At 38.0% G+C, this 15,841-nt stretch overlaps 1 protein-coding gene across 13 annotated transcripts in view; it reads right to left on the reverse strand.

Annotated features, from left to right (window-relative positions):
- SNX14 (sorting nexin 14) overlaps positions 1 to 12,889 on the reverse strand; it is a 110,004-nt gene extending 97,115 nt beyond the window's left edge. For 3 of the 13 annotated variants that reach the window (XM_012518156.4, XM_058307111.2, XM_071218579.1), the window contains exon 1: positions 12,508 to 12,859. In XM_012518156.4, coding sequence (XP_012373610.2) covers positions 12,508 to 12,689 — 182 coding nt within the window. In that variant the 5' untranslated portion in view covers positions 12,690 to 12,859. Of the gene's footprint in view, positions 1 to 12,507 lie in introns of all 13 variants that reach the window. The other 10 variants (XM_058307109.2, XM_058307113.2, XM_071218581.1 and 7 more) reach the window with 7 other exon arrangements.
- Positions 12,890 to 15,841: the final 2,952 nt, after the last annotated feature.

Raw genomic sequence — 15,841 nt, forward strand, 5'->3', positions numbered from 1 at the left:
GGAATTCTTAAAGGAGATAAGAGGAGGACTGAGTGGACTACTGATGTTTAATACATGTAGAAGTTTTAATTAGCTTTACTGTAAAAGTGTGGAAATTGATAGAGTGGATGGTAACACACAGTAATAGCTAGTTTATAAATGGGGATGTGACTGAAAATGGTAGTCTAGATATGTAAATGTCAATTAAACAAATGCTAGAGAATAATCTAGGAACTGGAAAACACAGTAAACCAAGAGGTGGGTGAGAATTGTGGTTGATAGTACAGATGCAAGAGTGTCCTTTGTAAGAACAAATGTCTATCACTACTGCAGGGTGTTGGGAATGTGGAGAAGCATGGGAAAAATACAGCTGGAGTGACCTATGGACTGTGGTTAGTAGTAATAATATAATATTCTTGCATCTATGCAAAAGATGTACTGTGTTGATACTGAGGCAGTATGGAAAAAATGAGCCAAATGTAAACTATGCACATAGCAAAAATTAGATGATATTTTATCTGCAGCAAATGACACACCACATTGTGTGTTGTAGGTAGGTGGAGGGGTGTTGTTTGGAATTCTGCACATGTGCATGACTGTTTTATAAGTTCACAACTTCTGTTATAAAAAATATATTTAAAAAATAATAATAGGGTGGGTTGGAGGAAAAACACACCAAACATAAGATAAGAACTATGATTAGTAGTAAGATTTTGACAGTGTCCTTTCACAGTTTGTAGCAAACATCTCATGACATTGCAAGGTGTTGATGGAGCATTAATGTATGCAACCCCTGTATGATGTTATGCGTGTTTGCTTTGTAAGTTCACAACTTTTACTATACACTTAATTGTTTATGTATGTTCATATATAAATGATATAAACATAATTGGATTGGTTAGGGGAAAAATACTTTTGTTTAGTAGTAATATTTTGACAATGCTCTTTAATCATCAGTTAAAAAGGTTTGAAAACAATGCAAGTTATTGGTGGTAGGGTGAGATGTTATATATGTTTGATATTATATGTTTTGTAAGTTCACAACTATTATACATTTATTGTTTATGGGTTATGTATGAGTGATATATTTCCATTAAAAAAAAATTTTTTTTTAAATTACTGAGTAACCCAAACAGCTTTAGTTTATGTGGGTTACATATATCAATATTTCCCACATTAGAAATTAAAACCGAGGAATCTGTAAAATATTTATTTATTCATTTAAGCATAACAATAATATATCCACTACATGTTAATATAAATAGCATAGCTCCATAAATGTCAACATATTTCCAAAACAAGATTACTGTGATGAGAGTAACATTGTTTTGGATTTTTACATGTTTCTTTATTGACTCAACCAAAAACAGAGGAATTCTCATTCTTGTTTTTTAAATTTAAAAATGTGTTTTTATGTCAATGTTATAAGCTACTCAGTTAACCCAAGATAATAACTACAATAAAAAATAAATCTGCTTTAGTCAGCAAAAAAAAAAAAAGAACAGAAGAGCTCAGCAGACCAATAACTAGCTGGTAAAGAGACTGAATCAGTAACCAAAAACCTCCCCAAGAAAGAAAAGCCCAGGACCAGATGGCTACACAGGTAAATTTTAGCAAATATTCTAAGAATAATTGATATCAGTCTTACTCAAACTCTCAAATTGAAGTGGGAAGACTCCCTAATGCATTCTATGAGGCCAACATCAACCTAACATCAAAGCCAGATAAAGATACCAAAAAAGAAAATTACAGACCAATATCTCTTATGAATATACATGCAAAAATACTCAACAAAACGCTAGCAAATCAAATCCAACAGCACATCAAAAGAATTATACACCATGATCAGGTAGGATTTACCAAGTACAAAAGGGTGATTCAACAAAAGAAAATCAATTAATATAATTTACCAAATTAATAGAAAAAGGAAGAAAACCACATGATCATCTCAACTGAAGTTGAAAAGACATTTGATAAAAATACATAGAAAACTAGGAATAGAAGGAAACTTCCTCAACATGATAAAGGGCATTTATGAAAAACCCATAGTAAACATCATACCCAATGGTGAAAGACTGCCCACACAGACAAGGATGCCCAGAGTTACCACTCTATTCAACATTATACTGGAAGTTCTAAGAACAATTAGGCAAGAAAAAGAAATAAAAGACATCCAAACTGGAAGGAAAAGGTAAAGAACTTTCCCTTTTTGTTGATGACATGATCTCTGATATACAGACAATCTAAAAAGTCCGGAACAAAGATTCTAGAATGAAATACACAAGTTCAACAAAGTGGCTGGGTACAAGATAGACATGCAAAATTTAGCAGTGTTTCTATACATTAGTAAAGAATAACATGAAGAGGGAATCAAGGAAAACATTCCATTTACAACAGCAACAAAAAGACTCAAATATCTAGGAATAAATTTAATGAGGAATGGAAAAGATTATACAGAGAAAACTAGAAAATATTGCTAAAAGAACTCAAAGAAGACCTAAATAAATGGAAGGACATTCTGTGTTCATGGACTGAAACACTAAATACAGTTAAGATATCAGTTCCACCCAAAGGGATTAATAGCTTCTACATGATCCCATTCAAAATTCCAACAGCTTAACTGCAGAAATGGAAAAGCCAATCACCAAATTTACATGGAAGGATAACAGGCCCTGAAAAACCAAAGCCATCTTTAAAAAGAATGAAGACTGGAGCCTCCCAATCTCAAAACTTATTACAAAGACAAAGTAATCAAAACAGCACAGTAAACACAAGGACTTGACACAAAGACCAAGAAAATGGAAAAGAGTTCAGAAATAACCCACAGTTTTGTGAATTCACAAAACAAACATGCATAACATTAAAAGATGTCCCATACATCACCCCACGATCAATACCCTGCATTGTTGTCAAACACCTGCCATAAACCATGCAAGAGCATCATCAAATTATCACTACAGTCCGTATCTTACATTTGGTGTATTTTCCCCCCAACCCACCCTATTATTTTTTTAATGTATTTTTATTACAAAGGTTGTGAACTTACAAAACAATCATGCACATGTGTAGAATTCCCATACTCACCCCTTCACCAACACACCACACTGTGGTGGAATATTTGTTATAAATTATGAGATAATATCATCAGACTATTACCACCAACTGTGGTCCATAGTGTACATTTGGCATGCTTGTTCCATACCCCTCCCCATTATCAACACAGTACATCTTTGGCATTGATGCAAGAACATCACATTATTGTTGTTAACCAGTCCATAAATCACACCAACTGTATTTTTTCCATGCTTCTCCACGTTTCCACCATGCTACAATAGTGACATATATCTGTTCTAGCTCACAGAAGGACACTCTTGCATCTGTACCATCAAGCACAATTCTCAACCACCTTTGGATTCACTGTGTTCAGTCCCTAGATTACTCTTTAGCTTTCTTAAAATTGACATTTACATCCCTAACTACCCTTTTCAGCCACAATCCCATTTATAAAGCAATTGCTACACAGTATAATGTGTTACCAGAAACTCTGCATTTCCACACCTTTACAGTCAATTAAAATTTCTGCATACATTAAGCATCAGCACTCCACAGCCTTCCTCTTATCTCCTAATAACTTACACTCTATGTGTTTATTCTTCGTATTTAGTTCATATTAATGAGACCATGCAATATTTTCCCTTTGTGTCTGGTTTACTTCACTTACTGTAATGTCTTCAAGATTCATTTGTGTTATCATACGTATCCCAATTTCATTTCTGCTTACTGCAGCATAATATTCCATATTATGTATTTTTTATCCATTCATTGATTGACAGACACCAGAGCTGTTTCCATCTTTTGGCAATTCATGAATAACTGCTTTGAATATCAGTATGCAGATTTCTGTTTGTGTCAGTTTTCAGTTCTTCTGGATATGGTAGAGGAATTGCTGCATCATATGGCAGTTCTATATTTAGCTCCCTGAGGAACCACCGAACTGTCTTCCACAGGGACCACACCATTTTACAATTTCACCAACAGTGAAGGAACGTTCCTATTTCTCTACATCCTCTCCAGTACTTATTTTTTCATATTTCCTAACAATGATTTTTGACAAGGGTACCAAGTCCGTTCATTTGGGAAAGTACAGTCTCTTCAACAAATGTGGAAAAACTGGATAGCCATATGCAGAAAAAGGAAGGTGGACCTTTACCTCATACCATATACAAAAATATGTAAGATGTATTCAAAGCCCTAAATTTAAGAACTAGAACAATAAAATTCCTAGAAGAAAACATAGGTAAGCATTTTTAGGACCTTGTGTTTGGCAATAGTTTCTTTGACAATAAAAAGACAACCCAATTAAAAAACAGGCAAAAGACATTTCTCCAAAGAAGATATACAGATGACCAATAAGCACATGAAAAGATGCTCAACAGCATTAGCCATTAAGAATGCGAATCAAAACAATGAAATACCATTTCTTACCCACTAGAATGGCTACTATTTAAAAAAACAAACAGAAAATTCCAAGTGTTGGAGAACATGTGGAAAAATAGGAATAGTCATCCATTGTTGGTGGAATGTAAATAGTGCAGTAAAATGGTGAAAGAAAATTTGGTGTTTCCTCAGAAAACTAAGTATAGATGTACCACATGACCCGGCAATACCACTTTTAGACACATATCCAAATAAGTAGATACAAACACAGGTACTGGTGCTCCTGAGGGATACAGACACACACAGAGGCAAACACCAGGAAGGGAGGAACCCAGGAAGCCTAAACCCTCGTAGACGTCAGCAGCCATCTTGCTCCAACACTTGAAAATAGACTTTGGCGAGGGAAGTAACTTATGCTTTATGGCCTGGTATTTGTGAGTTCCTACCCCAAATAAACACTCAAAACCAACCAATTTCTGGTATTTTGCATCAGTACCCCTTTGGATGACTAATACACCATCCCAAGGTCCACAGGATGGAGGAATAAAATATGGATTAGAGTGGACTTATTAATGTTCTACTATAGAAGTATTGTGACTAGTAATGTTAGAAATTGTAGCACTGATGCGGAGAAGGTGGCCACGGTTGCTGAGGGTAGGAAGAGGGAAGAAGAGATGTGATATGAGGGCATTTTCGGGACTTGGGAGTTGTCCTAAATGATAATGTAGGAAGAGATGCTGAACAATATACATCCTGCCACAATCCACTGAATGCACTGGGAGAGAGTATAAACTACAATGTAAACTATTATCCATGTAGTGCAGCAATGCTCCAAAATGTATTCACCAAATGAAATGAATGTGCCACGATGATGAAAGTGGTTGTTGATGTGGAAGGAGTGGGGTGGGGGGATGGGGGACATATGGGAATTTCTTACGTTTTTTAATGTAACATTTTTTTTAATCTATGTGTCTTCAAAAAAATACAATTAAAAAAATGACGGGTGGGGGGATGGGGAGTAGGATATATGAAAACCTCTTATGTTTTTTAATGTAACATTTTGTGTGATCTATTAACTTTCAAAAAAAGATAAGTGAAAAATTTAATTAAATTTTAAAAAATAAAGTACAAGAAGCTATTTTGATTTAAAAAAAAAAAAGCAAGGACTCAGATATTTGCACACTGATGTCCATAGCTGTATCATTCACAATTGCTAAAAGATGGAAGCAACCCAAGGGCCCATCAAACAATGAGGTATATAAACGCAATGGATTATTAGCCATAAAAAAGAATGAAGTACTGATACATGTGACAACATGGATGCACCTGAAGACATCATGTTGAGTGACGTAAGTCAGACACTAAAGGACAAAAATCACATGATCTCAATGATATGAAATAATTAGAGTAAGAAAATTCATAGTCAGAAACTAGAATATAGGTTATTAGTAGCCGGGGGTGGCGTAAGGAATAGGGAATTAACCCTTAAATTGTACAGAGTTTCTATGTGAAGTGATGGGAAAGTTTTCGTGATGAATGGTGGTGATGGTTGCACACTGCAAATGTAATTAACATCACTGAATTATATTTGAATGTGGTTAAAGGGGAAATTTTTATGTTTTATGTTACTAGAATAAAAATTGTAAAAAAAAAAAAAAGCGCACAGTATAATACAGAGAACCTTAACGTAAACCATGGACTACAGTTAATAGTACAATTATAATATGCTTTCTTCAACTGCAACAAATGTACCACAGCAATGCAAGCTGTTAATAACTATGGAGGAACAGATGTGGCTCAAGCAGTTGGGCACCCACCTCCCACATGGGAGGTCCCAGGTTCAGTTCTGGTGCCTCCTAAACAAGACCAGCAGCCTCAATGAGCAGAAAATGAGCAGAAACAATGAGTAAGACATGAGGGAGTCATCTGGAGGGTGGAAGTGGGAAAAAATAATGGGCTGTGGGAGAGAAATTTGGAAATTCTTTATTTTATGATTCTTTTGTAAACCAACAATTTCTCTAATTAAAAGAAAATTACAGTGTAAGGAGAAAATGTAGAGGCAAGCAAACCCAATGACAGAAGGTAATAAAATCAACAAAAATACACTCTTCAAATTTAAGGGAACCATCACCTAAAATGGCAGAGTAGGAATCTAGGGGTCAGTCCTTCCACTAAAGCAACCGTAGAGCTAGAATGAGCAACCTGAATCAACTATTCTGCAACTCTAGAACCTGAATGGCAACCCCAATCATATCACTGCACCACTATCACCCCCATCCATGGAATTTGGAACCCTGTCAAGTGGGCCTTACCTTGGATTATATGCTCCCCAATATAACAGAATTATTCAAAATTTCCCTACACATGGCTCTTCTGCCCCTTTTATTTGACCCTATATTAAGCACTATACTCGTTAAACATATGGCCCAGAGACTTAAATCTTCTGTCTGCTCATATGCTGGTTGAGCCCTGAATCTCAGCAGAGTTGGAACACCTACTCTCCAGGTCATTGGACTCACAAAGGACAACTAACAAAAGGATGATAATGGACAACGCCCAACCCAAATAAGAGAGAGTTTCTACAACAGCAAGCAAGACAGTTCCATTGCATGCCCCATGGAATCTAAGCTCCCTCCCAATCAGAAACAGAGTGAGCATCACCATCCCAATATCCTCAAGATTGAGGAATGAATAAACATAATTCTGACAAATTCTGTCAAACCTATAAAATAGTGTGGTATAAACTATAGTATAAACTATAAACTACAGACCATGGTTAGTAGCAATACTTCAATGTGTTCATCAATTATAACAAACCTACCACACTGATGAAAGATGTTGATAAGGGGGAAAGTGGGGAAGGAGGAGGGATGGGTAGATGGGAATCCCCCTATATGTTTTATGCGACATTTATGTAATCTAAAGCTTAAAAAAAACAAAAAAACAAAAAAAAACTGACATTTATAACAACCAAGGGAGTGCCTGATGAAGGGAATTATGTTTTATCAATGACCTGCGTGCGTTAACCAGCAACCATCCCCATTCTTCAGTTCTACCACAGTTGTGGGCAGAGTGGTTTGTGCTCCTGGAATGATGCCAGGTCAAGCAGTGGGAACCTTGACCTCCAAAAATTGAGAATTGTGAAATTTGGTTGGTCTAGCCTGACGGACCCGTGCAAGTGCTTGCCTTGGTTTCAACTATTTCAAGCTGCAGTAGCATCTACCAGCAGCATCTATTAGAAGTTCTAAAGGGAGAATTCTTTTTTTCAAATACTAATTTAAAATAAAACCAATATAGCATTTAAATGCCCAAAGAGCTGGGTATTTAAAGGAAATCTTTGTCAGGTCACTGGCTGTATGCAGAAATAACAGAAAAGAAACTTCAGCAACTACATACAAAAAGGAATAATCGCAATGCAAAAGTAGTTAATAAAAGTGATAAACAGTTCCAACCCTCAACAAGCAAAAATCAGCCATCCCTGAGGAGATGGAGAGTCAGATTTCCATAGTTACCACCTTATAAAACTTGGAATTCCCAGTTCTCAATAACAACCAAAAAATCACAAAACACACAAAGAAACCATAAGACAGCAACACAAATAATGAATGAACCCTAAAATAAACTCTGGACTATGGGTTAGTAGTACAATTGTAATGATATTATTTCATCAATTGTAACAAAGATATCATGCTAACACAAAATGTTAATAACAGGGAAGGTGTATGGGAACTCTGTGTTTTCTCCATGATTTTTCTGTAAAGCTATAATTTCCCGAATAAAAAAGGAATAAGAAAAACTTGACATTTCCCCAAAAAGTTAAACATAGAATTACCATATGACCCAGAATTCCACTCCCAGGTGCCTGGACAACAATTTTCATAATAGCATTATTCATGATAGCCAAAAGGTGGGAGAAACCCCTCTCAATCTAAGGCAGATCCAGCATCACCACCTAAAAATCCTCAAGGTTGAGGAATGAACAAACATAAGGGGGAATGCAACCATGGTCAAAGTAAACTTATTAAAATTGTAGTAATAGAATGTAACATTTTTATAAAGATAGTGGTGACCAGAGGTTCTGAGGGGAGGGGGAAGGAATAACAGGTAGAACATAGGGCATATTTAGGGGATTGAAATTAGGTATAAACCACAATGTAAACTATAGACCTTGGTTAGTAACGACGCTTCAATACTTATTCATCAATTGTAACAAATGTACCACACAACTGTAAGATGTTATAAAAAGGGGAAGATGTGGGAGTAGGAGGGGGCACACGGGAATCCCTTATACTTTCAATGTGGAAGAGGGGGCACACAGGAATCCCTTATACTTTCAATGTTAACTTTTCTGGAATCTAAAACCTCTTTCAAAATAAAGTTACTTATATTGATGTGGGCTATGGGTGGGAGGCTGTTCATCCCTTCGTAGATAACCTAAGAGGTCTGTGTCCTGACTTGTGGGTGTGGGACGGTAAGAGGGTGCAGTCCTGCCCTTGGTGACCTGGCAACTGACTCCAGTCCCGGGAAGCCATTTAGCAAAGCAAACTCTATATACATATCTGTCAGTCCAGGGAAACTCTGATGGCGGTGATGCTGAAACTTAAGGAAACTTGACTTGGCCTCGAATGGGAAATATAATATAGCCTCTGCATAAATTCAAAATCATCTAATTCTGTATCCAAGTGTGCCTAGTCTCTAGAAAGCCAGTTAAGTGATATGGGTTTTGAATGTTCAGAAAGGACGTAAAACTGAATGCGTATTCAAGGTTGCATCCAGACAGAATGTGGGCAACATGCTAATTCAAGCTCACTTGAAATGTGGGCGATATGTTAATTCAAAACCTACCTGGTACTCAGGCAAACACTTAACTAACTAAGAAAGTCGTTTTCTCGGATAAAAACACCATTTGACTTCCCACTCTGTATAAAAGAAACTTGAAAATCTTATTCGAGGCTCGGGTTTGAAACAGAAAGCTCCGGAGTAAGGCAGCCTTCAATAAACCATTTTTCCTTCTCAAAATCATTCCTGAGTCCTGGCCTTTCTATATGCAAATAATTGAACCTCTCTCAACTTCTACAATATTAAAGACAAAAGGTGGAAGCAACCCAAGTGCCCATTCACAGATGAAACAGATGAAAGCCAACCAGCTAAGCATTCAGAAAGGGAAAAAAAACAACCCACCCAAAAAACAGAAAATCCACATGCACTAAAAGGAAACAGTGCATATGACAGCAGAAATCAATAAAGTAGACAACGAAACTCTAAGTTGGTTCTTTGGAAAAACTACTAAGACAGTCAAAACCTCTAACTGGAGATAATAATGGAGGCTACTAGGGCACCAATTTATTCTAAATATTGATAATTAAGAGAACAGAGGGAAGGGGGCTTGGCCCAGTGGATAGGGGGTCCATCTACCAGATGGGAAGTCCGCGGTTCAAACCCAGGGCCTCCATGACCCATGTGGAGCTGGCCCACGTGCAGTGCTGACGCATGCAAGGAGTGCGGTGCCACACAGGGGTGCCCTCGTGTAGGGGAGTCCCACACACAAGGAGTGCACCCCGTAAGGAAAGCCGCCCGGCATGAAAGAAAGTGCAGCCTGCCCAGGAATGGCACCGTACACAAGGAGAACTGACGCAGCAAGATGACGCAACAACAAAAAAGAGACACAAGATTCTCATGCTGCTGACAACAGAAGCGGACAGAAGAAGAACATGCAGCAAATGAACACAGAAAACAGACAACTGGGGGCAGGGGGAGAGAAATAAGTAAAATAAATAAATAAATCTTTAAAAAAGAGAACAGAGTAAACATTTATCCTATTTTTCCACTTTGAACTGTACTTCGGCATAAACTAAATAGCCTTAGTGGATTCAGTAAAGCAATTCTATTTAAAAAAAAAAAGAATTGAAGTTAAAAAATCCAGAAGCAATGAGAAACTTAGAAAATGACTAATTTACAACTTATAATTGAAATATCTGATTCAGGAATAAAAAATGGTAAAAGTAAAGAGAAAATTTATTGGACAAGATATCAATTGTAATAAGCTAAATTCATGAAAAGTGAGGTAATCCCAACTTCTATGTCCCCTGATCTAATACAACACGACCTACATCGTATCATTCAAGTATTTTTATGCAAAAAAAGAGAAAATCTAAATTTATTCAGGCCTATAATCTAATGCCCCATCTACAAAAAGTACTTGAGCTGCAGATGAAATAAGACACCATTAAGAAACCAGCAAAATCCAGAATGTGAACAAATGACCCAGTTTCTTCTGTAAGTCAATGGCAAGAATTTTTTAAAAAAGCATATGAGGGGCAATATTCTAGATCAGGGATAGGCAAACTGGTCTGTGGGCCAAATAACATTTTTTAAATATGGTCTTCAACTAAAAGAGGTTTTTACATTTTTTAAGCATTCTTAAAAAACAAAGAATATGGAACAGAGTGGCCAACAAAGCCCAAAATATATACTATCTGTCCCATTACAATAAGTTTGCCAGCTGTTGTTATAAGAGACTTACAGAAAACATGACATGACAACCAAATGCAAAATGTGAATCTTGTTTATTTCCTCACTGAAACAAAGTACATTATAAAAAAAATTTTAAGACAACTTAAAAATTTTTATTATAGATTGGGTAATAGATATTAACTAATTATTGTAATTTTGTAAGGTTACGGTTTTCTGTGGATGATAAAAACAAAGGTTACATGAAACAAGTATGACAAAATATTGATGGCTGAGTCAACGTTGGATGGGTGCTTGGGACCGAGTTCCCAAAGGAGACAAAACTTAATAACCATATAAAGTTTAAATTTCTTCCATACCAAACCTGTTAGCCTGTCTTGGAATACCTTCCAGATGACAGAAAGCAAGTACTTAATAACTTCCATTCTGTTAAGGGTTCCATTTCTTTCACACTCCTATACTTAATCATCACACTCTACGCACATTTCTCTGTAGATTATCAACGGCTATATAAACCCAGCATTATTTAGACCCAGCTTCATCTAATAAGAAAGAAAAGCCTCCAGGGCAAACCCAACTTCAGTATAGTCACAGGAAATTTCTTAAACTAGAACTGCGGTTAATCTTTTTGGTTCCATCGACCCCTTTGCAAGTAAGGTTAAAACGACGGACCCCTTTACTAAGTCCACACTACACCGTTCTGGGACCCCGTGTTAAGAACCCTTGCCCTAGAGCGAAAGTAAGTTATAGTTACCAAATTCCTCATACATGCTTCTTCATTCCCATCCTTGGGGATCGACTACCTCAAGAAACAGAATAAGGAGTGCATGCTCAAAACATCACAGAAAACAGCATATAAATGCTGTTGACCAACTGTCTTAGACTTCTTTCCACCAAAAGTAAATCTATAAAGTCGTCTCCTACCTACTTCATCGCTATCATTTCTTGAAATGACAAAAAACAAGGAAGTCGAAGATAAGTTTATTTCAGGGACAAAACCTTCCAATTTCGAAATGTTCACCTGAATTTTTTTCCCCCACTTTTCAGAACATTTGAGCTCTTTTTTTCTCATGCAGTCCTATTGTAGCGATGGGAACTATGCTGACTTCGGTTCAACAAACCTTTATGACTGTCGATTTTAACCAACGACAATATAATATGGGCAAAACTCGGGCTGCAAGATATGTGTGCAAATGAGTGTTCACTGGGGAGAAGAGTACTTCTGTGTGTAACTGCAGCTGCGACATGACCTTGAACCTTCCCGTCAGCTGACCGTATTGCCCCGGGACGGTCTCAAATTTAGCCACACACAGATTTTATACTCTTCTGAAAAACATCAAGGATGGAGGACCAGGTCTTCATAAATGGGTTAAAAAAAAAAGGTAAGAATAGGGGCCAAAGGGCTTAGGAGAAAGGAGGTACTTAAGCCCACCCCGCCGCCTGCACTTGCAGGCCCCGACTCGAAGCCCGGCTTCCCGAGGCCGCTCTCCCCGGTGCTCTCTTCCTAGCCGCCTCGCAGACGACCCCCAAGTTCCGTAACTTCGCTGCCAGGGCAGCGACCGCACTGTAAAGCAACACGGGCCTGGCGTCCGCAGCGTCGGAGAGAAGCTGCGGCGTTACCTGTTGAGGAGTAGGGAGGCGGCGCTGAGGCACAGCAGCAGGAAGCAGAACAGCGGGTACTGGCGGCAGATCTCGCGTCCTACGTCCAGTCGTAGCCGCTGTCTCAGTTTCTCCGCCATCGTTCGCACCCAGGGCACCATCTCCATTCGCGCAGCTGAGGCCGAGGTGGAGGCGACCCCCATTCACCTTCGGTGCCCCAGCCCCGCAGGCCTAGAGACTGCGGCCCAAAAAGCCGCCGACCAGCAGACGATCACCTACAGCCATCGCCAACGGCCCCGCCCCCCCCGCAGCCCCCCGGCGCGCATGCGCAGCCTCCGCCCCCTTCCGCCAGCTGGGGCACTACCTCAGAACCAGCCCGAGGTCCCGCCCAGTGAAAGGTCCCTGCGTACCGCCGCTCCGCTCACCCATTCAGAGTTGCAAGCCGGCGCTCCAGGGAGGGCCTGATTCCACCTTGGACCGGTCTTTTCCGGAAAATCGGGAAAAAGCCCTAACATCCGGTAACCGCCGGAGGAAAGAAGTCTATGTTGGAACACAGGAAAAACTACCGCCCCCTGCAGCCCGGAATTCGCGAGTCCCGCTGGGGACTGTAGTCAGAGGCGAGCCACGGAGGGACGAGAGCGTGGCCTTCCAAGCCCACCCTCCATCTCCCCTCTGTAGTCCCAGTTTGTCGGGTGGGGACAGGCCCAAATTTTGCACACCTTTGAGCGACGGCAAAGGCGTCAGGATATTACGCCTTTGAGTCTCTATTTTGGAGAGGCAGGAATTGGGGGCAAATAAACCAGCCTCGGGATACGGACGAGTCAAACCCATTGGGTCCCCACCTCCGCGAGAATATTTGCGTATTCACTGCCAAGTGTAGACTCCAATTCACGCCGACACACCAGGCCTATTCAAAATCAAAGTGTTTTGGACGAGGCGGGTTGGCAAATTAGGGTAAGTTTCTCCCATAGAATCTCACGGTGCTTTCCCTTTACAAATGCATTACATTTCTAAATTTTAATTCCTTCGGTCTCCGCTACTCTTGAGATCCAGGGATACAATGTAAAAAAGCTAAAATTCACTCAGGCGGCGTGCTAAGATCCTTAATAAATTTAACCTTCATACAACCACCCCAAGATGTAGGTACTCTCATTTCTCGTATTTTACAGCTAGCTCCCTCAGGCATTGAGGAACTTGCTCTGGATAACACAACCAGTGAAGCCAGCATTTGATGCCCGCCTAACACCAGAGCCAGCTCTCTCATGTTCTCATTTCTCTTCCCTAGGATTTTACACTTCACCGTGTGGAAACAGGCACAATCAGAAATGATTATAAACAAAAACATGGCGTATGTAGTTTCATGAGCATTTTTCCATATATTCTGAAAACATGGCTTATCTATACTGATGTATTTTTTTTCATCAGAATGTGTCATCCTTTATTTCATAATTGGTGACCATTTCAATGCTTTCTATTATGATTATTACCACTCAAGATCATAAGTCTAGAGACATTTCCAATTATTTCTTTTGGATCAACTTCAAGTATACTTAACTGGGTCAAAATGTAAGAAACATTAAGATTCTTGATACATAATTCTTCCTAGAATAGTTGTGTCAATTCACAATAGTATATAAAAGTGTTTATTTCATTGATTTTCACCAACATTGTTTAAACTAATAAAATAGACCTCTTGCTCTTCTGTTTTACATTTGAAACAAATTAAAAGATTACAGTGTAACATTAGAAAGCTTATTAAGTCTTTGAAAAGTCTTTAACCCCTCTTATTTATAAACATGCTAGGGATCTGCTGAATTCATCTACAAGTATCAAGTACCTGCTATGACCTTGAGTACTTTATACTTGCATATTACCTTATATTGCTAATCTTTTAAAACTTTTGCTTCCTTAAAGGCTTACTCTGAAATTACTGTTGTCATTTTAAAGACACTATTTTCTGTTCTGTTCAAATTAGACCTCTTACAACATCCTTAACACCTTCTTTCCCCAAGTAAGAAATAAAAATTTCTGCCATATGAAATTATTTTTAAATCCACACCTAAAACAAGATAAAATTTTCCTGTTACAACACACCTCATCTAAGTAATAACTTATTTCACTGTTTTCACTGTATACTACTATTCACTTTTACACACACCCCACTCGAAATTTTTTTTCCCAGGGAAGTATGAAACTTCCTAAAGTGACATGGGATATTCAAAACCAATTTACTGCTCTGAAACCAAACCAGTTCTATCTCCTATTAGCTGTATATATTTGACCAAGGTTAACTTGATCTCAACTCTAAAGGTTAACTTTAGATCTCAACTCTAAAAGATATTTTCATAATGTTTTAGGATTAAACTGGGGAGAAAAAAAAAAGTACATATGCAAAATGTCTTTTGCATGTCTGATAGAAAAAATTCAAATTCAAATGTCAGAACCTGCTTGTAGCTTTATGAATGAGTGCCCGAAACTAGTCAAACTGATTACCTTTTTATAGATTAACAATTTAAAATGAAAGTGACATGAAACTGAGGTCTAGAAAGGTTAATCACCTGCCCTAAAGTTCTACACCTGCACTATCCAATGCTGTAACCATAGCCATATCTGGCTACTGCCCAATCGAAATGTGACTAATTTGAATATGCACAAAGTGTAAAATATACATAAGATTTCAGACTTAGTAGGAAAGAACTCAAAATATCTCAATATTTTTATATTACTTGTTAAAATTCTGTAAATTATGAGTTAAAATATACAAATGGTTTGTCTCTTTAATGTGGCTACAAAAAAAATTACTTATATGGCTCACTATTTCTACTAGGCTGTTGTTTGCTCTGGAAAATACAATTTTTGATAAATGTGCTAATTATCACATGGGTGGAAAGTATATTTTCAAACTACAAAAGATAAAAATTGGCAACGCATTTATCTAAAGGGCTCAAACTTCAAACTACAACCCAGTAATCTCATTTAAATGAAATATTTATTGAATATGAAGTCTAAGGTACTGTGCTAGACATGGTGGTAGATACAATGATTTAAGATGCATTTTCTGACTTCCAAAGGCTAATAATCTAGTGAAGGAAACAAGCCACACAAAGAAATATGTATAATAGGGCAGACTTATGTATAAAGGCTCTAATTATTTTTTAAAAATGAGAAATGATGGGAAAGGTAAATTTTCAACTGGTGAGATTAGAAAGGTCTCTGGGAAAATAATTTGAGAAAAAAAAAAATACGACATAGCTCCACTTCTACTTAACTTTCAGAAATCATGCAGCACTAGACAAAGTATTTAAAGTGCTTGCACTTAATTCTCACACATACACCTGACCAGTAAGCCACACAA

This window comes from Dasypus novemcinctus, chromosome 11 (genome assembly GCF_030445035.2).
Source record: "Dasypus novemcinctus isolate mDasNov1 chromosome 11, mDasNov1.1.hap2, whole genome shotgun sequence".
NCBI lineage: Eukaryota > Metazoa > Chordata > Mammalia > Cingulata > Dasypodidae > Dasypus > Dasypus novemcinctus.